Genomic DNA, 20,412 nt, shown 5'->3' with positions numbered 1-20,412 from the left:
AGAAGCTTGTCTCAGAAAAAGATTTGTCTGGTGGAGTGAACTATAATGCAATCCATTGAAAACCCACAATGTTTTTAAGAAAACTGTACCCTCTTTGACCAAAAGAAACTGAGCCTGTTCAAAATGAAAAGGGCCCCTGGCCACCAACTTTCTGTGGGTAAGAAAAAGGCAGAAAACAGTACTTAGCTGCAAACGTGGGCCATTTTTATGAAAACTGAACTATGTCTCCAACAGTCAAGCCAAGAATCCCCAGGGTAGTGCCTGAGCTATGCAAACAATGGTCTAGTGCTGGGGACAGGAAGCTTTTCTGCAAAGGCCAAAGAGTAAATCTTGTAGGTTTTGTGGGCCACATGTAGTCTCTGTCACATATTCTTTGTTTTCTGGTCATTGTTTTTATTTTGTTTTGTTTGTTTTGTTTTGAAAAACCCTTAAGAATGTAAAAACACTCTTGGTTGGTGAGCTGCATAAAAAACAGGCCACAGGCCATATTTGGCCCACAGACTGGTGTTTGCCAACCCCTGAACTTGGGAACTACTCCCAAGGAGAAAGACTGGCCCTGACAAAGGAATATTCTCTACCCTCCAAGGTCGGCCCGGCAATGGGTCCAGCTGGATTCCAGAATTTCGATGGGATTATGACCACGCATCGCTTGCTTTCTCTCTTTTCAAATGGGAGTGTTTGTTGTGGTGGTTCCTGTCCATGCCCCACCATTATATGTGGGGTGCCTAGGGTGGGAAGGCACATAGCTTATCTCTTAAATTCATAAGTTTTTGGATCAAGAGAAGCCATGCCCAAGAAACCTCACCCACATCTTCCATAGATGTTCATCACGAGATCCTAGACTCTGAACCTGAGACCATTACTGAATGGAAATTTGCAGAGGTGAGAGTATGTTGAATGAAAGAGAACTATACTAACTGTGGCCAGATAGGACACTATTGAGATTAAAATGGCCACAAATTCTTCCAGGTTCCTCCCTTCAGAGGTGGAATCTTTTTCCCCCATCCCTTGAATCTGCGATATTCTTGTGACATGACTTGACCAACAGGCCGCAATTGAAATGATGATGTGTGTACTAAGTTTAATCTTCAAAAGGGCTTTCAGCTTCCATGTTCACCCATTGGAGCACTACCACCAAGAGAAGAGGTTGTAGAGGGCCCATTAGAGGACACAAGATCATGTGTGGAGCATCTCCCCAGCCATCCCAACTGAGGCCCAAACGTCTGAGTGTGTGAACCCAGGCGAGATCAGGAGAGAAACCCCTCTGCAGCCGTAGCTGCCAACCTACAGAGTCATGAGGTGATTAATGATTATTATTTTAAGTCCCGAGTTTTGTATGGTTTTTTACACGGCAAAAGCTAGCTGATACACAGGGCAATGCAATAGACTATGGAAGTTCCTGCAGAAAGATCCAGAAGGTTCATACCAATGGTGTAATGACACCATTGTCTTTGTGTTGCTGTTCTTAGAACATACCCAAGTGACACAGGCTAAACACTTGACCCAAGTGACACAGCCCAGCAATGTGAGTTCCTCTCCTCTTTGCCTGGCTTGTTTGTTTGTTTTTTTTCTCTCCCTCCCTTCTTTTCAATAATTTCTAATTTAAGTTTCTATTTGAGACTGAAACGCTGCCACCATCCAACAAAACCAATAAGTACTATTAATAGTGGCTGGGGTCCATGGCTCAGAAAACACAGGCAGGACTCCCCTGTCGGGGGTTTATAAAAAATCCCATCCCATAGCCATTCTCCCTTGCCAAGTCCACACAGCATGCTGGCACCACCGTTTTCTAGAATAACTTCCTCTTATATGTTGAGATTTCTAAAACAAGCCATAAAGTGCTTGATCTAAAGATGGATTCGAGCGCTGAGCGATGGCTTTCATATCCCACAGGCTGAACTTGTCTTTGGGAGATGCGCTGTCGACCTGTTCTTTTGGCAGCCTGAATGCAGCGTAAAGAGCACCTGGCAAGGAGGTCAGGGGCTGGGCAGCAGCGCTGAGGAGTCATAACCTGTGCTCTGGCTAAGGGCTCCCAGCAAAGAGAATGTCCAAGGAGGCTAAATCCAGCCTGAGCCCCAGCTGCCAAGCCCATGCCCTGGGAGAAGGGCATGTCCTTCCGATGGAGCACCCCAAGAGGGTGCCTTTTTGCAATTCTCACAAGATACCAAAAGCACTAGCAGCAGCTCTATCAGAGAAAGCTGAGTCCAAGTGCTAGCTGCTATGTGACACTGGGGAAGGGACTACATCTCTCTGAGCTTCAGTTTCCATTTCTGAAACAGGCAGACTGAACTATATGAGCTCTACGTTGATTTACTGTCCTGAAAATATCCTGCCCTTGATCGTACAGTCCAATGATGATGGCCATCAAGATTCCTGGGCAAGCCCTCTGACTCAGAAGGGGGTGTGCTAAAAATGCTTTAGGAAAGGAGACCAGGCATGTTCCTCCCTCCTCCTCTCCCTCCCTCTCTTTCTTCCCTAACTTGGTCATTCATGCACTAAGTATTAACCGAGAATTTACTCTATGCCAGACGTGTGCTAAACACTTGGGGTACAGAATTCAGTAAGACATCTTTCAGGAACTCAGCTCCCCATTATTTACTGAATCACTCCTATGTGCAAGCATCTGGGGGAAAGCCCTTGAAAGCCACATGAGCAACTTGGCACTGAGCCTGGGGACACTGGGGAAGCCACTCCAGGTGTTCACACTAATTGCTTTTTTAAATCCCACATCCATGGCTGGAATGCACCAGCAGGATAAGACTGAGACAGAGACCAGGGATGAGGCTGAGGAGGGATCTGGACAAGACACAGTGAGTGCCACATCCGGGAAGGGACTTGGGGGGAGACCCAGAGTCCAAGTTGAACTGCTGTAAATGCAAAGGCGTGGATCCAGTGACGGATGGGGGAGGGAGAGATAGGGAATGGCTGGACAGGGGTGCCCCCCATGGAGATGGGGACCTCTGGGACCTCAGATAGCAGAGTTCACAGGAAGAGGTAATGGGTTTGGGAGAAACTGGTAATAAGTCTGAGTCCCCTGGGGGCATCCTGGGGGCCGTATCACACACGAGTTGGGATCGGGGTCACAGGCAGTTGGATAGTGAGGACACTACAGAAGCTGTAGGGCCCCACAGGAAGGTGAGCCTGGACTGGAGCCCTGAGGTCACCACCATTCACGGAGCACCTTGGGAAGGAGAAAGACCAGGCAGGGCTGGGTGGGGCTTGGAGATGATTCCATGCGTGTTTTGATGGGGCTGCAAGTGCACAAAGGAGGGGAAGGGGCTTGAGCCAAGGCTCAGGACAGTGCTACTTGCCTTGGGGTAAGAAGGAATCCGTGCACTTAGGAGCACTGACAACAGTATCCTTTGTCACCCATCCCCCCAACCTCGGACACAGGTCTAGCCAACAGGAAGGAAAGGGCAAGAACAAGTGCCCTGGACAGGGGTCAGCCTCTACTGGGGATCCTCAAATTTCTTATCTTGTTTCCTCTCCAGACCCTTTGGTCCTAGCAACCCCTACAGCCTGTTGGTGCTAACCCTCGGGGCCTCAGAGGAGGGCACTTTGCTGGCCCACCCATCCTAAATCAAGGGTTCGGGTGCTGGGGTCTCCTTCAGGTTGGGTCTCCTGAGACCCAACCTCGGGTCTGGGGGTCACAGAAGGCTAATGTTCCTTTGGGTCTTTCCTAAAACCCTGACACAGGGGCGCACACAGTCCCTGAGCCAACGATCCTGACCCTGCTTTGTATCAGAACACCTGAGCTTTGCAAACACATCCCCCTGGGAATTTGGGTTCCACAGGCCTGGGGTCTGGCTCTGGCAGGTTCTTAAGAGTTCCTTGGCCCAGGAGGAGAACCCACGATCTGCTCTGAGTGCCTCGTGCTACCAGTGAGACAAGTGAGGGACACCATTTCGGGCCAGGAATAGAGAAGAGAAAAGCCCACCTCTCCCTACACAGTCTCAGTCCAGAGGCCAGATGAGGACAGCAAGAGCCCTGAGTCCCACAGCCCTGCTGGAGAAGCCCCCTCTGGGGCCGTGGGAGTTCCGAGGGGACACCTGCCTGGAGTGCCGAGCAAGCATGGAAGGCTTCTAGGAGATGTGGTTATTTGAGCCCATCCCTGAGGATGGCCTCTACCGCCGGACACTGGTTTGGGGCCTCCCTGCATGTCTCAGATGCACCACAATGAAGCGGCAGCCCAGGGGCCACCGAACAACAAACGAGGCTGAAGCCCCCAGCAGGAAAGGGGCTAAGTGTGGAGGATCCTGCCTGAGGGAGCACATTGCCTCGGGTTCCTGGGACGGGGGAGCTGGGCAGCAGGTGCGGGGCCCCCAAGAAGATATGCAGTTTCCTGCCCAAAGCTCTTCTTTTGAGGTCCCCATGCATGTGGGTGGCCGCACAGACACCGGCCCTTCTCCAGGCAGTCTGATACTCTGACAGAGACCATCCAGTGTCAACACAGCCCCTGGCCCTGGTTGCCTTCCTCTTCCTGCATCACCAAGGCAGGCCGGAGTGGGACCCCTCTCCATAGAGGGCACCCCATTCCTCTCTCCCCATGGGATATATCAAGAGACATGCGGGCAGCAAGCCCTGCCGGAGGTCCCCTATGCCTGGGTTCAGCTGGACTCAGTAGCTCAGCCTCCGTGGTACCTAAGAAAAGTCACCCCCCCCGCCTCCCTCTAGGTTTTCTACGACAACAAAGACCTGGCATCAGGGTGAAGAATTAACAATGAGCTCAGACAGTGGGGTTTGCACTTGGTACCAGAGCCCAGGTGCTTTGGATGAAGTGTCGCTGAACAACCCCAGAGAGGTCAGCATGGGGACTTGCCCGGCAGCACCTGGCCAGGACACCAGAGGGCAGGCTTGAACCCAGGCAGCCCGTCTGCTGGGATCCTCCCACACCCTGCTGCTGGGAGAACCGCGGGCAGATGACCCTCAGCAGTGAACCCTGTGTGAATCACCCTCCCTGCACAGAGCAGCCTAGCTCAAGGTCATGCCCCCTCGCCCAATGCCTGGCTGGTGAGGAGCTATGAAGTCCCCACCCCCTTGGCTTCCCTGGGATCCAGTGGCAGGGTGTCCAGGTGTCAGAGCTCCCTGCGGCTGATCTTGTTCTCTGGGCTCTGCTCCCAGTGGCTGATCCTGGGGGGGGGGGTGGCGCAAAATAACATCCCCCCCAAAGATGTCCCCACCCTAATCCTCAGAACCTATGAATATGTTCCTCCCACAACAAAGGGAATCTGCAGATGGCATTAAATGAAGGAGACTGAGATAAAAGATCATCCTGTATTACCTGTGAGGGCCTAGTGAGATCACCAGGGTCCTTTTTAAGGAAAAGCAGGGGAGAAGTCAAAGTCAATGTGAGGGGTCACCAGTCAGCATGCGGGCAGCCTGGTGGGGCCAGAAAAGGCAAGGAAGGGCTCCCCCCAGGGCCCCCAGCACCTTGACCTCAGCCCTAAAGCCCACTTCAGACTCCCCATCTCCAGAACTGCCATTTGGGTCATTTTAAACCACAAATGGGGGAGGGGAGTTTGTTACAGTAGCAAAAGGAAACCAGTCCACACTCATTTCCTGCACCCCAGTCTCCACCTCAGAATTTGCTTGCAGTGAGCCCTGACAAGACAATTTTTAAAAATTTTCCAATAGGAAGGAGATCAACCCAGTACCTCCATAAAACTGAACACTCTGGGGGTCTTATGAAAAATGATGGAATGATGATAAAAGTAATAACTAAAAATACAGAATCTTTACAAAGGGTCAACGGTGTTCTAAGCACTTCATCTATACCCTCTCATTTGAGGTTCCAAACAACCTTTTTAGTACCTCTATTTTCCAGCTGGGGAAACTGAGGCACAGAGAGGTTGAGTGATTGGCCCAAGGTCACACAATTGCTAAATGGAGAGGCCTGGTGAGCCATGATGTTTTATTGAGTGGAAAAAAAAAAAAGCATTGTGCAAGATAATGTACAATACAGGTCTGCTCATGTGAGAATTATGTGTGTTTGAGTATGGACACACTTAAACAAATAGGAAAGATGCCTGGAAAGACAAATTCTTGATTATCATTTTCTACTTTAGACACTTCCATATTGTCTCTGAATAAACACGCCCTAATTCTGAAACTTAAATCAATAGAAAACATTCTATGATATTAGTCAGACACCTAAAACCATGAATGCACCTAAAAACTTCTCCAAGTCATTTCCTTGCAAGTGTCTGGTCAGGGGAAGAGAATTCTCGTCCTCTTCTAAGACAATGAAATAAATAGGACTGCACGAGGTGCCCCTCGCTGACAGAGCTGTGGGACTCTCCTGAGACGGTTTTGCGATCCTGGTGTTCTACCTGACTCTTCACATCCCCATACACAGCCAAGCTGCTAAAACCGATGTGATGAAGTCCATGGGGTAAGTGGGAAATTGCTCAGGATTTAACGTTAGGTGAGAAAAGCGAGATACAAAGTTGTAAATTATGGATCATGATTGGATTGTGATTGGATTATGATTCTGTACAAAACAAGAGTGTGATTCACAGCAACTGCAATGGAGTGCCTTCTTGATATGCAGAACTCAGACAGACAAAACCCAAACTCATGGGAGGGCAAAGAACATAACCAGACATTCATAGAAAGGTATGCAAAGTATTTATCATAATTAATGATAAAAGAACAGCAGTGAACAGTGGTAGACTGAATTTGACTTATCAGATTTGCATGGATTTTGTAGAAGAAATACAACCCAATGGTACAAGCATGCAAAGAGCTAGAGACATGGGGATCATGGGCATGCAAGGTGCATCTTTCAGGAAAGTAATTTGGCTGTAAGTGTCATGAGTCTTGAAAAATGTTAAAACGTTGACCTTGTAATTCCATCTCTGGAAATCTAAGGAAACAATTAGAAATGCAAACAAATGTTTATATACAAAGATATTCACCATAACACTACTTCGAGTAGAGCAAACAGAAAACCTAAGTGCCCAATAAAAAGAAAATAACTAAGCAAGTTAACCATTACATTGTACATTACAAGCCCTGAAAAGTTATTAATGAAAAGTAATGACTACTCATAAAATGTTAAGTGAAAATAGAAGGATTCCACCTAACTGCCATCATATAACTATATAAGGAGAAAATCATCCAAATCGACAGAGAATGGAAAGCAATAATCCTTAACATGAATGTAAGCAGCGACTGGGGTAAGCTCAAGAAGAAAAAAGATTTTTTCCTTCTCTTGATTTTCTGACTTTTTTGCAACGGGGCAAATATAATTTTATAATGAGAAAACACAGCAGATGTTATCTTAAAAATGGAAAACACCCTTGCATTCTCTTCAGAGCATTTCCTTCATTTGAAGCTGCCTCTTCCGAGAGCAACCAGAACTGCCCCTCTCCAGACTGACCATTCCCGCCCTAGTTCATTTTTTCCCTATTCTTTGCTTCATGTATCTTCAGTTCAATTCACTTCAACACAATGCACACCGTAGTGTCTACACTGTGCAGGGACACGTGGTGTAAGTCCAAACAGAAGGGAATTGGGGTGGGATACAGAGATGGATGGACACAATCTCCCTCCCTCCACCCTAGAGAGCTCAGGGTTTAATACAAGAGCAAGACAGAGAACCAGTGTCCCATAAGCCAACAACAATGGAGAAGGTGCCCCCAGAGTAACCTGATACAGACATTCAAGGAACAAGCAATTCTGATTGGGGAAATTGGAGAAGCTGCAAGTTGATCTTGGGTAGCTGGGTAGAAAGGGCGTTCCTGGAAGGGGGGAGTAGAGCCTGAGCAGAGGCCCAGCAGTGCAGCAGGTTTCAGGGGATGCATCCAAGATAACGGTAAAGAAAGAGAAATGAGCCTAGATCACTGAGGGCCTTGAGTGCCAGGCTAAGAAAATCGGGTTTTTTTCTGTGAACAGGGGGATATCCAAAGAGCTTGAAGGAGAAGAGGACAGACTCCTCAAAGAGGATCTCCTTTTTCCATCATATATGCAGCAGTGCATAGCTCATAGCTGGACTCACAAGAAATGCAGATAAAGGGATTTTTAAGTCCATATACTGAGACCCACCAAAGAACCAGGGATTCCAGAACTATACCCCCATTCTGAAGCTTTAACTGACCTTTGTCCTGCACCAGCACTTCCAACTCCTCCCGAACACCATCATACCAGCTTGTGATGTCCACATGGAGGGAATAGTCGCAGCAGGATTTGGTGTCAGCTGCCTCATGCCATTTCTCGAAGGAGGTCAGAAGGCTAGACCCAGGTTCAGGGACAACATGGTCAACTGTGAAAGAAAAATATGCATCACATTCCAAAATGCATAGGACCTGAGCTATTCCAATGGTACCCTCAAATAGCCTCTTCACCCCATCATCATCACAATCACACCATCATCACCACCATCATCACCATCATCACTATCATCACCATTGACATCATCATCATCACCACCTTAATCATCAGCCTCACTATCACCCCATCATCAACACCATCACCATCATCAACACCATCCCCAACATAATCATCAGCATCATCACCAACATCATCACCACCATGACCATCACAATTATCAACATCACCATCATCAACATCACCATCATCATCACCATCATCATCATCACCATCATCATCACCACCCTGTTCATCATCACTCCCACCACCATCATCAGTATTGCCATCACTGTCACCATCATTACCATAACCATCAGCAGTGACATCGCCACCACCATTGTCATTGTCATTGTCATCGGCAGCAACAGCAGCAGTATTACAACTATTTACTGAATGCTTATTATGCCTCCCACACAGCCGCTAGGCTTTCCATAAATTATCTCATTAAATCCTCACAACCATCCTGTGAAGTGAATATTAATATCTCCAGTGGCTGAAGAAGAAACTGAGGCTCAAAGAGGGTAAGGAACTTGTGGAAAGTCACACAACTAGGTAAATGGTAGGAAGAAGACCTACAGTGTCCCATTAGCTGCAGTCGGAACCCCTTCCCACTACTCCATGCTGCCACAGCTGAAAGGTACACAAGACCTTATAGACTAAAAGCATGTTAACTTCATCACCTCTTTCCAAAATAAAATCTTAAATGTAAAGGAAATGAAAGGGGAGATGCCTGACTTTTAAACCCCACTTGACTTTGCATATCCGTCTAGCTACTACTCTGTTTCCCTAACATCCACCCTTCACAGCCAGACCTCTATAAAGTGTAGCCTTATTCTCTGCCCACTCATTCCTCTATTGTCGAAACCATCAGCCTCTGCACTTAATTCAATCTCAATGTTTCTAGATTTAATGGAAACTTCCAGTCCTGACTCCAATGGACCTCCTGGGACACAGTGAATGACTCCCTCCTCTTGGCTTCCATGATGACATGGCTTTCTCGCTTTTATTCTACTTCTGTGGCCATTTTTCCTCAGTCTCCTTGCAGACTCTTCTGCCTCTACTTGGCCATTAAATGGTCAAATTCCCTATGGCTTGGTCCACCCTTCAATGCACCTGCTCATTAAAATGTACCGTTCCCTCTTAGCTGCAGAACTCTGACCTCAGCTCTTTCCCTGACCTCTCCACCAGGAAGACTCAAAAGCACGTCAAGATTAAAATGTTCCAAGCCTCATGCAACATCGTTCCCCCTTCCCCTTGCAGATCTGGTCCCTACAACCTCCTCAGCTCTGAGACTACCATCTTAATTCCACAGCTAGGATCCCAAGGGTCATTCTTGACACTTTCTTTCTCTCAGATACTCCCATGGCTGACTCATCACCAAGTACTTATATTTTCCTCATACATATCCCCAAAGCTGTCCATCTCTGTCCATCTCCATGGCCACACTCATCCTAGCTACTCTCTTCTGTCAGCTGAGCTACTACAATCACTTCCCCCTGGTCTAGCCACATCTGATCTAGGCCACTCTATTCTGGTCTCTTTAAAACCCAAAGCAGATGGCATCATTCCTTGCTTGAAGGAATGATGAGCAGCTTCAATGCCTGCTCATTGCCCATTTGAAGAAGTCCAAAATTCTTACCTCAGCCATCAAGACCCATCAGGACCACCCTCACCTTCCAGTCTTACCTCACACGATCCCATCTCTGAATCTCTGCACTCATGCCTCACAGGCCTTCTTCTGACTCTTCAATGCAAGCTGTGTCCTCCCATCACAGGGGCTTCACACATGCTGTTCCCTCTTCCTGGAGCCCTGCTCCCCTCCACCCTCTTCACCCAGTGAATTCATACTCATCCTTCAGACCTCTGCATGAATGCTGCATTTTCAGGGAAGCCTTCCCTGAGCTCTCCGCCCCTCAGCTCAAAGCTCTTTGCACCCCTTTATGTTGTAGCCCTAGTCACAGATTACAGACATGTGCGTATAGTTATACATGATCTGTAACTCCCCATAAGACTGCAACCACTGGGGTACCAGCACCATGTCCACTTTGGTACTTCCCTCCCCTAACACGTAGCACAGAGCCACCCTCAATAAGTATCTGTTGGATGACAACATAGGGTGGGGACTCAGAACCTCCCCGCCCCTCACGATGGTCTTCCTAGTGCTTCCACGGGTTCTTGGGGTTCCATGAAACACATTGTGAAAATCACCCTTTTCCAGATGGGGTGGATAAAGCCCCTGCCCTAAGGGTCTCAAAGGAGCAAAGCAGGACCCTGGAGATCCTGACTCTTGATTTGGGGCTCTGTCCTCTACTCCGCATAGGTCCTCTGAGCCTGTAACTTCCCTCTCCACTTCCCAGCACTGTGTGAGCTTCTATCTCCAAGTATTTGCCACATGTCATGCACGACACCCAGGAACCTCATGTGTGTCTTCCAGCAATGCTGGAAGAGACTCAGATAATAAAGCCCACCCTACAGATGAGAAAGCTGAGGCACAGGGCAGCTAAATACTGCCCACAGTCATACTGGTGCTGAGTGGCAGTGATCAGGATCAAACCCGGAGAGCTGGGGTCCAAGTCCAAGTCCATCCAGGTCCAACATTGGGGCTCCTCCCACTTTCCCAACCAGCAGACAAAAGGCTGTCTTGTGGAGAAGGGACCAGGACTGTGCTTGCCTCCTGAGCCGGGCCTTCCGCTCCTGACTCAGGGGGACAAGGAGGCTCTGACGCATGAGCTCCACCTGCCATGGCCAACTCTAGCCCAGCATACCTCCAAAGGGATTCCTAGGAGGGAGAGAGATGGGCAGCCAGAGAGCCTAACAGTTGAAAGAACACTGAAAATCAACTGTTGCTTATTAATTAAAATAATTTATTAAAATGGAATCCAAGAGGGGCACCTAGGTGGCTCAGTTGGTTAAGTGTCTGAATTCAGCTCAGGTCATGATCTCAGGGTCCTGGGATCAAGGCCTGTGTTGGGCTCCCTGCTCAGCAGGGAGTCTGCTTCTCCCTTTCCTTCTGGCCTTCCCCACTGCTCATGTCTCTCTCTCTCTCTCTCTCTGTCCAATAAATAAATAAAATCTTTTAAAAAAATTAAAAATAAAAATAAAATAAAATAGAATCCAAGAAAGAAAAGCTACTTCAAAAACCACAGGAGACTGCAAAATACTGTAGAAGAATCCAGCATCCCAGGAAACCTCTGTGCTAGATGGCATTGTTTATACACAATGCCTCCTCCCCTCCCACCTTCACCAGGGTTCATAGTGGGCAGAGTGCAATCCCAGGAACTTTGGGCTCTGCCATGCAACTTGCTTTGGCCAACAGAACTTCAGCATGTAAGTGAAGACATGAGGTGGTAAGAGGGGTGGCAAGTTTCTACCAGACTCTTCTTGTACTTCTGCTGTCTGCCAGGAGAAGGGCATGGTTGAGCTGGGTGTTGGTTCCAGGGTGGGAGCTCCATGGTGCCCATCTGAACCCAACCCACATCCTGAGGCAGAATCACTCCATCCTGCTCCTAGTCCCTCTGATCATTGACCAAGAGAAACAAGTAACACTTGAAGTCTGGAGACTATTCATTATGCAGCGTTATCCTGGCATTACTGCACCAACACTGATTAGAATAACCACTTTCCCACTGTGTCACCTTCAGCAACTTTTTTCAGCCTCTCCTCTCCCATCTTTCTTCATAACACCTATATCCCTTGTCCCAAAACTTTAGCCATGTGCACACCAGGTTCAGGAATTGTTTACTTTATTTCCCTACAAACCATATCATTCTTTCCTTAATACTTTTCTTTAGATCAGCTCACCATTTCTAAAAATTTAAATGTTAATTTCAATCTCACCCTATGCAACAGCACCCATGATGTGCTAGTGCTATTTATCTATCTTCCAATGCATTAAAATAATCTCAACTTTTAAGTGTCTGGATTGCCTATAAAATCCTCTGTATACCACCAGTGCCAGTCTATGGTAGGTTGTAGTGAGAATTACATGAATTGGTCCCCTGAGCAAATTGCCTGGTGTAGATTGAGAATGCGGTGTTTCTGCTGCCACTGGTGATGACGGACCAAAATCACTGCCCATGTGCCCAAGGCAGGGGTTCAACTCACTGATCATTGTGGTCCCGCCTGCCAGCGCTGCCCTGGTCCCTTGGAAGAAGTCATCTGCAGCGGTCATCCCCTGGCACGGCTTCTGCAGGTACGTGTTGACATCGATACCTCCGGGAATCACCATCCGCCCATTGGCCTCAATGGTCTTCACTCCACCAGGAACTATTAAGTTCTCTCCTATTTGTCTGGAAACAAACAACCAAAATGGCCTTTGGTTCTTAAAGGAAAGACAAGATGGCAGCCAACTGTGCAGCTTCAATTCCATTAGGTAAACATTCCTGAGCCAGGTCCTAGGCAGGGCACTGGGTAGACAGAGAATGCTCAGGCAGGGGTAGGGAGTATAAGAAGGGCTGCTCCCCCAGTCCAGGAATCTGGGAAGTCTTCCAGGGGATGGTGGTGGCAAAGGTTCTCAGACTAGCCTAGAACTCCAGAGTTCTTCGCACACTTTTATCAACCACTTTGATGATCCAGATTGCAGGAGACAGGGTGTACAGTCCCCTTAGCTCTGCAGACCATGAGAGGTAGTGTTACGGGTTGAAGTGGAACCCTCCCAAAAGCTGTATATTGATGCTCTAACCCTAAGGACTTCAGAATGTGACTGTATTTGAAGACTGGCCCTTTACAGGGACAATTATGGTAAAATGAGGTTGTCCCTGTGGGCCCTAATCCAATAGGCTTGGTGTCTTTGTAAAAAGAGGAGATCAGGACACAGACCCGTACAGAGGGTTGACCACATGAGGACACGGGGAGAAGATGGCCATCTACATGCCGAAGAGAGAGGCCTCAAAGAAACCAACCCGCCAACCTCCTGATCTCAGACTTCCAGCCTCCAGACCCACAAGAGAATGAACATCTGTTGTTTAAACTGCCCAGTGTGTGTGGTACGTTATTACACCAGCCGTGGCAAGCCAATGCAGACAGGCAACTGGGATTATCGTTTTCACTCTCCTGAGCACTGACCTCAGGAAAGCTACTTAACTTCCCAGTCCCTGGAAGAAAAAGCCTCGAACATCGAACATCGTAATGCCTGCCTGGAGGCAATCACACTGGGGACAGCAGAGTTTTTCTGAACCTGCTGACATCCCTTCTGTTCCCCAGTGCATTAGGTGCCAGAAGGGGGAGAAATTCCAAAGGGAGGGAGAAGGGAGAAGAGCCCAAGAAATTGGAAGACTTGTCCCCTGTGGTGGCAGCTGTTTCCTCTGTTGGAACCACAGGCAGGAGACATATTGGAGGGGAGGCTCAGCCAGAACCAGGACAAAGACGAGAGCCTCCAAGGTCAATGCCTGGCGCAGACCACAAGGTCTGAACAGGAGCACTTTTTATTTAAAAAAATACAGTGGCTCTGAACTCTTCAGATGAGGCAACAATACTGAAGATACAGAAAACACCCGTAATGAAGATACAGGCAAGTGTTGCTGCAGGGACCACCATGTCAGGTCCCAAACAGAATCCACACCCGAGCAGCTGAAGTGGACGATCCTGGCCCCTCTGGACCCCCGCACAGGGCTGGTCTAAGCAAGTTATGGTGGGTGGGAAGAGGGCTCCTCTTGGGCTCTCCCACAGAACTGGGGCATCGTACTCTGTTCTGAAACTGAAAATAAGTCTAGCAAAAACACGGGGCCAGGGATGACGCCCACAAGCACAGTGCTGCTGCCTCAATCGCCAAAGTCCTTCCCTCTGTCACCTCCAACTCGATTTGCAGACTCCAGCTGTGCCCGATCCTTCTACTGCCCAGCTCCAAACACATGGAGATATGTCAGGAGCTGGAGAGCAGGGGGTCCAGGAGGAGATGCCCCAAAACTTCCACCGGGAGCAGGTCACCCCTGAGAGCCGGCTCTCCTAAGCACTTTCCAGATCATCTCATTTCATGCTTCAACTGGCTTTTCGAGAAGACGGGATAATGTTCAAATGGTTAATGCTGGCAAAGGCTTGGGCGTGACCCAGAGTGGGCATTGGGCTATACACACACACAGCCCCACGTGTGGGTACCTGGAGCCTGAGTGGGTGTATGACTCGGTCACCGTGCTGCGGTGCCAAGTACTACCGTTCGGGGCCCATTTTAAAGGCATGACAGTTGCCTCTCTTTATAGGAAGGAAACATTCTGCAAAGGGGGAAAATGGAATTCAGAGAGGTATGTTGACTTGTCCAAGGCTGCACAGCAAGTCAGTGGTGGGTATGGACTCAAGCCAGGTCCCCCCAAGTCTAATATAATATCTAGCCTCTGCCCACCAGCCTTACTTGCCTTCCGGCTTCTCTTACATCGAAGGAGCAGGTTCTCCCCAGACTGGGACTAACCCAGATGGAACCGTCAGTGCATTAGGAGAAAGAATGCAAATGGTTCTCAATGGCAGTATGTGCGGAACAGGAGGCTCCGTGAATTAGCCAGAATTATTCTCCCTCCCCGCACCCCCAACACCACCCTCGCCCCCCACACAAGTGCTCCACGGCTAGCAACTGAGTCACCAGCCCTCGCAAACTGGATGGAACCTTCAATGAATCCTAACCGATTTAACACAAACACAGCTGACACACTTTTAGGAAAACTGGGCAAATGGCCACAAAAGAGGAGAATTCTTGGTGTTCAATCAAAGGGAAGGAGCATAACTGAGCCTCCTTATGCCAGGCTGAACCTGGGGTCAGTATAGGCGGTCCCTCTGGGTCTCAGCACTCCCACCCCTTCCCCCCAGCCAGCAGGGCTCCGTGCTCCAAATGACCATCCAGAGACTTGCTCTGCCTGGTGAGGTGGGGGGAGGAGATACAGAGTCAAATAAAAAGGGGTTTCTGACTAAGAGGAGTTGACAAATAATGAATTGTGGACACTGCATATTTCCTGAACAACTCGGTCTACCAAAGTCCCCAAGACTCCAGGTGTTCACTCATACAGCAAGCACTTAATAAATGCAGCTTGCCCGGTAAGCACTTGCTTCATATATACACATCTTGGACTGTAAGGCTCCTGCAGAGTTAACCTCAATCCCATGTGACCGGTGGGTAGGTGGTCCCACAAAAGGGTCAGCATCCTTTACCCCCATGCCCCAGAACCCCAAGGCCCCCAAAAACAGAGTTCACCCCAGAGTGGCTGTCTCTGTATCAAAGTAGGGGGTGGACCTAGAAACATCATTCCCCCACCACCTCTGCCTCTCTCCCTCTCATTCCAGCCTGTACTATGACCAAGAGCCCAAGGTCCTGCCGCCTGACAGGCCAGGGTTCCTCTACTACATTTCCTATCAATACTCCTGGTACCTCTCGTATCCGGCACTGACTAAGGCAAGGTCCCTAGTCAGGGTCAAGTGCAGCTTGGGGAGTGTAGGGACAGGCACACAGGCTGGCCAGCAGAGGAATGCTGCCAGCATGGGTGTCAGGGAAAGCTTCCTGGAGGAGGAACCACATGAGCAAGACACACAGGACAGACAGGGGTTGGGGAGTGGGGTAGGGGGAGGGCAGTGAAATGAGAATGTGGGGTGGGGCAAGGTGTTCCAGCCAGAGGATTTATGGGTGCAAGGTTCCAGGTGAGAGCTGCTGGGCTAGGTCAGCGGGTACCACGTTTTCAGTGTGGCTGGGAAGAAGCAATGTATTCACGGCCATCCACAGCTTCCTCTTATCCCCTCACCTACTCCCCGCTCCCCTCTTCCCTCCCTCCTTCTTCCTCCCTTCTAACCTTCCCCTCCCCCCACCCCCACTCCTCCTCCTCCTCATCAAAGCCTACAGGGCACCAGGTGGTCCGTTAACAAACGCCATTTCCATTTGACCTTCACCTCGATCACATTCCCCTCTGCCTTTCCTTCCTGTGTCAGCAGCCCAGGCTGGATGCTGAGACAGTCTCTGGCTCCTACTCTTCCAGACTCCAGGGGAAGATGCGGAGCAGCGAGTGAAACCAGAGCATTCACCATGTGAAGGAAAGAGAGCTGAACCTCTCCGTGACTAGCCAGTAAAATGTGGTCGCCCCATCAAAACCATTCTGGTGTTGTGGGCTGAGCTGGGAGCCCCCTAACTTCTATGTTGAAGCCCTGACCCCCAGCATCTCAGAATGTGACTATATTTGGAGACAGTGCTTCTCAAGAGGTGACTACATTAAAATGAGGCCATTTGGGTGGGGGCCCTTATCCAACAGGAGGGCTGTCCTGTGCACATGCGCACATGGGACGACCCTGTGAGCGGGAAGACGCCCTCCAAAAGCCAAGGAGAGAGATCTCAGAAGGAACCATCCCTGCCAGCGCCCTGAGCCAGGACTGGCAGCCTCCAGCCTGGGAGAAGTAAATGTCTCTTGTTTCAGCTGTCCAGCCTGGAGTTTTTTATTACAGTGACCAGGCAGATGGAACACACTGGGATGTCACAGCAAGAGAGGAAGCCAAAAGTACAAAGTGCAGGAACCCTCCAGCCCAGTGCAGGCCATGGCCCTGTCATAACATTCTTCCTTTTTCTCCTGGCTCCTTCCACCCAATCCAGGCACTGTGGGCAGGTCAAAGAGCTGTGAAGTCAGTCCTGTGTATTAGAGGGGCCTCTGCTCCTTGTCTCGAGCTGACAATATGGGGCAGCATTTGGACCTCACTGTCCTGCCAGGTGTACTTCCCACCTCCTTGTGCTTCTGATGGCCTGCATAGGGCTGGTGCAATGGGAACATTCCAGAATCTCTAGCCCCTCTCCACCTGTAGTTTCGACCTCCCCAAATCTTTGTATCTCTGATATTCACAGCACAGTCATTCTGGGACAGAGCTCTAAGGGCCCAGCAGCCTGGGGAGACTGGCTTTTTTTTTTTTTTTTTTTTTTTTTGTTAAGAAGTATTTATTTATTTGAGAGAGAAAAAGAGACTGAGAGAGCAAGCAGAGGTAGACAGAGACAAGCAGACTCTCTGCTGAGCAGGGAGTCCAACGCAGGGCTCCATCTCATAACTCCTGAGCTAAAATCAAGAGTTAGATGGTCAAGCAAGAAAGCCACCCCGACACCCCAAGACTGGCTTCTTAAAACCCATGTTTTGGGGATGCTGGGCAGGTTCAGTCAGGGGAGCAAGCAGCTCTGGATCTCAAGGTCTTAAGTTTGAGCCCCACATCGGGCATAGAGTTTACTGAAAAAATAAAATCTTTCAAAAAAAAAAAAGAAAAGAAAAGAAAAAAGGTGTGTTTTGGTCAACTCACTTTATAAGTCCATCTTCCAGGTAGACGTCGGCATAGAAGGACTGGTCATCATTGATGATCCGTCCACCTTTGATGAGGAGTCGGTCACTCTAAAAAGCCAAGCAGAGTATCAACTGTCACTAGGGAAAAGCTGAGAATTTTTGTTTTAACTTTTAATAATAAAGTTATCCAAGTATTTTCAAAAGTAAAGAAATTTTTTACTTTCAAAAGTAAAAAAAAGCCCCCTTACGTCCATCACCCAGACTCAAAAGCCTCAGTGATTAGCCACTCACATTTCACCTATTCTACCTCCCCCCACCCACCCTGCTGCTCCAACACTTCAGTCTTCTTTTCACTTGGGTATTGTAAAATAAATCCCAAACAGCATACCCTGCCACCTAGAAATACCTCGGGATACATCTCCAACCATTAAGGAGTTTTTAAATAATCGGAAGTGCAACCTATCATGTCAATGGACCCAATTCACAGTAATCCTTTCCTATCGGCTAAGAGCCCATCCTCAATTTTACATGGTTTTATGGTGGGTGGTTCGAGCGGGGCTCTGTCTTCAGCCCCCACCCTGATCTGCCTCTCCGCAGCCTGCCGAGATCTATACCAGCCTTCCTTCCCCTCTGACGCCGTTCATTTGTTGAAGAAACGAGATCATTCATAGAACAGGAGTTTATTAGAGTGTTATTACTGAATAGAATAAAACTCAATTTAGAGACCTTTTAAAAGCTAACAGAGAGACTGTAAAATAAACACAACTCCCCCAGAACAACCTCCAGTCAAACATCTGAGGTTTCTCTCCACCGTTTTCCTCGACTCCCAGTGGTTGTGATGACAGTGCTAGCTAGCATCCCTCCACTCATCCATGCCCCCATTGGCTCACTGACTCAGCTCTCAGTGTAGGGCTAGGCCCTCAGGGGCCAGGAGGGAGCAGGGACAGAGTGGGATGAGTGGATGGAGGGAGAGGCAGAGGCATAAGAAGCCACGGGTTTATAGGGTTATAGGAGGAAAAGGGGAGGGAACCCACCATGGGAGCAAAGAGAAGGCATTGCTACCCTTACCAGGAATTAGACCAGGCCAGCTCACACCTAAAAAAGTAAGTTGAGATGAGTTGTTCCAAACAAGCAGTAGGGAAGAAGGCCAGGGAAGGCAAACCTTCAGAATCTAAATAGAGACAACTGGTAGCCAAGATCCAGAGGCAGCAAGAAACACAGCAAATTCTAGGAGCCAAAAAGCACACAACTATTTCCTTTTTGCATTGTATCATAAGAGTGTCCCCAAGTTACTACTGTTTCTTCATAATCATAAGTGACTACAAAATATTCCATCTTCTGGATATACAATAAATTGTTTAATGATCTGCCTACTGTTGGACACTTATTTTTGAGTTTTCACAATGGTAAGTATTGCTGCAATGACCATTTCTGCACACAAAGCTTTTCGTTCAGCTTGAATTGTTAGGATCAATTCCCAGAAGCATAACAACTGGGTCAAACCGTATAAACCTTGTTGATGGCCCTTGATAAATATAAGATAGCTTCCCAAAAGTATTGCCCCAATTTGCCATGCATAAAGTCAGCAGCAAGCACCTTGGGTTATCATTAATACCGACTTGTTAATTTGCATTTCTTGGAGGCTGAGAATTATTTTGTCCTGTGCTTATTTATACTTGCACCATCTCCCAGCTGGAGATGCGGGGATGAATGAAACACACAGCCTCTGTCTTTAAGTCCCAGCCTTTGGGTAGGGAAAGAGACAGTCAATAGACAATAACAATTCGGGGTAGACATTTCCAATGGAGTGTCTTCCATGGATTTCCCTGAAGGCAGAGCCTGAGACAAAGGATTGGAGGCCGATAGTGTCTATGGAGGTGACTGCACAAACCAGAGTGAGGAAGTAGGGAGAGGCAGGCAGGCACAAAAATCCCATGCAGAATGCTCCCTGATCTGGCAAACAGTGGGATTAACTGGGGCTTGATTTCACCAGGACCCTCTGAGGAACTGTACAGAATACAGCTCAGAGTGGTCCCTATGGTCTCAGGGCATCAGCCGTGAGAGGAAGGCAGAGGACACTACACAAGCCCAGAGAAGAAGGGTTAACCCAAACTAAAGAATCAGGGAAGGCTTGCGGAACAGAAACAGGGCATGCGGCCTGCCGCTCCGGACCCTCTTGTGGCATTGTGCATCAGCCCTGTTCTTCCTTCAGAGTGAAAGCCAAGGTTAGTGAGGCCCGATGTAATCTGGAATCTCGCTACCCAGGCCAACGTTCACTCTCTCACCTGCTTCAGGTCTCTGAAGTATCACTTACCTGAGAGCCCCCTGGCTGCCCTGTCTGGAACCCTGGACACCTCTGCCCTACCAGCAAACCCCACACCACTGCCCACTCTGCTTCATAGTACCAACTACAGTACACCCCACACACTATATATTCACATGTTTATCTAAAATGTGACTTGCCCATGGACATCAGAGCTGTGGGGCTCCCCCATTGACAGGGTCAGACACAACTCATGGGGGACTACTGCATACACGTTGATGCAGATAATGGTGACAGCTGAAATGGTGCCTGCAGCTGTCCTGACAAGATTGTTAGCTTCATGGGGGTAAAGATTTTCACTCTGCATCTCTGATACTCAGACACAGCCTAGCTAATTGCCTGGCTGGCTGGCTGGCTGGCTGGCTGGACAGATGGACAGATGGAAGGACGGACAGATGAACAGATAGATGGATGGATGGATAGATGGATAGATGAATAGATGGACGGATGGATGGGAGAATGGATGGATGGATGGACAGATGGATGGATGGACAGATAGAC

General features: G+C 48.7%; 1 protein-coding gene across 2 annotated transcripts in view; it reads right to left on the bottom strand.

The window, feature by feature from the left end:
* The window catches only part of CRMP1 (collapsin response mediator protein 1), a gene marked incomplete at both ends in the record, with an annotated part of 69,786 nt that overhangs the window by 28,566 nt on the left and 20,808 nt on the right, over positions 1-20,412 (bottom strand). For both annotated transcript variants that reach the window (XM_080830630.1, XM_080830631.1), the window contains 3 exons: positions 8,099-8,263; positions 12,475-12,659; positions 17,608-17,696. In XM_080830630.1, coding sequence (XP_080686756.1) covers positions 8,099-8,263; positions 12,475-12,659; positions 17,608-17,696 — 439 coding nt within the window. The remainder of the gene's footprint in view (positions 1-8,098; positions 8,264-12,474; positions 12,660-17,607; positions 17,697-20,412) is intronic.

The sequence above is a fragment of the Martes martes genome (assembly GCF_963455335.1).
Source record: "Martes martes genome assembly, chromosome: 2".
In the NCBI taxonomy this organism is placed as follows: domain Eukaryota; kingdom Metazoa; phylum Chordata; class Mammalia; order Carnivora; family Mustelidae; genus Martes; species Martes martes.
This window is presented reverse-complemented; position numbering and strand designations above follow the sequence as displayed.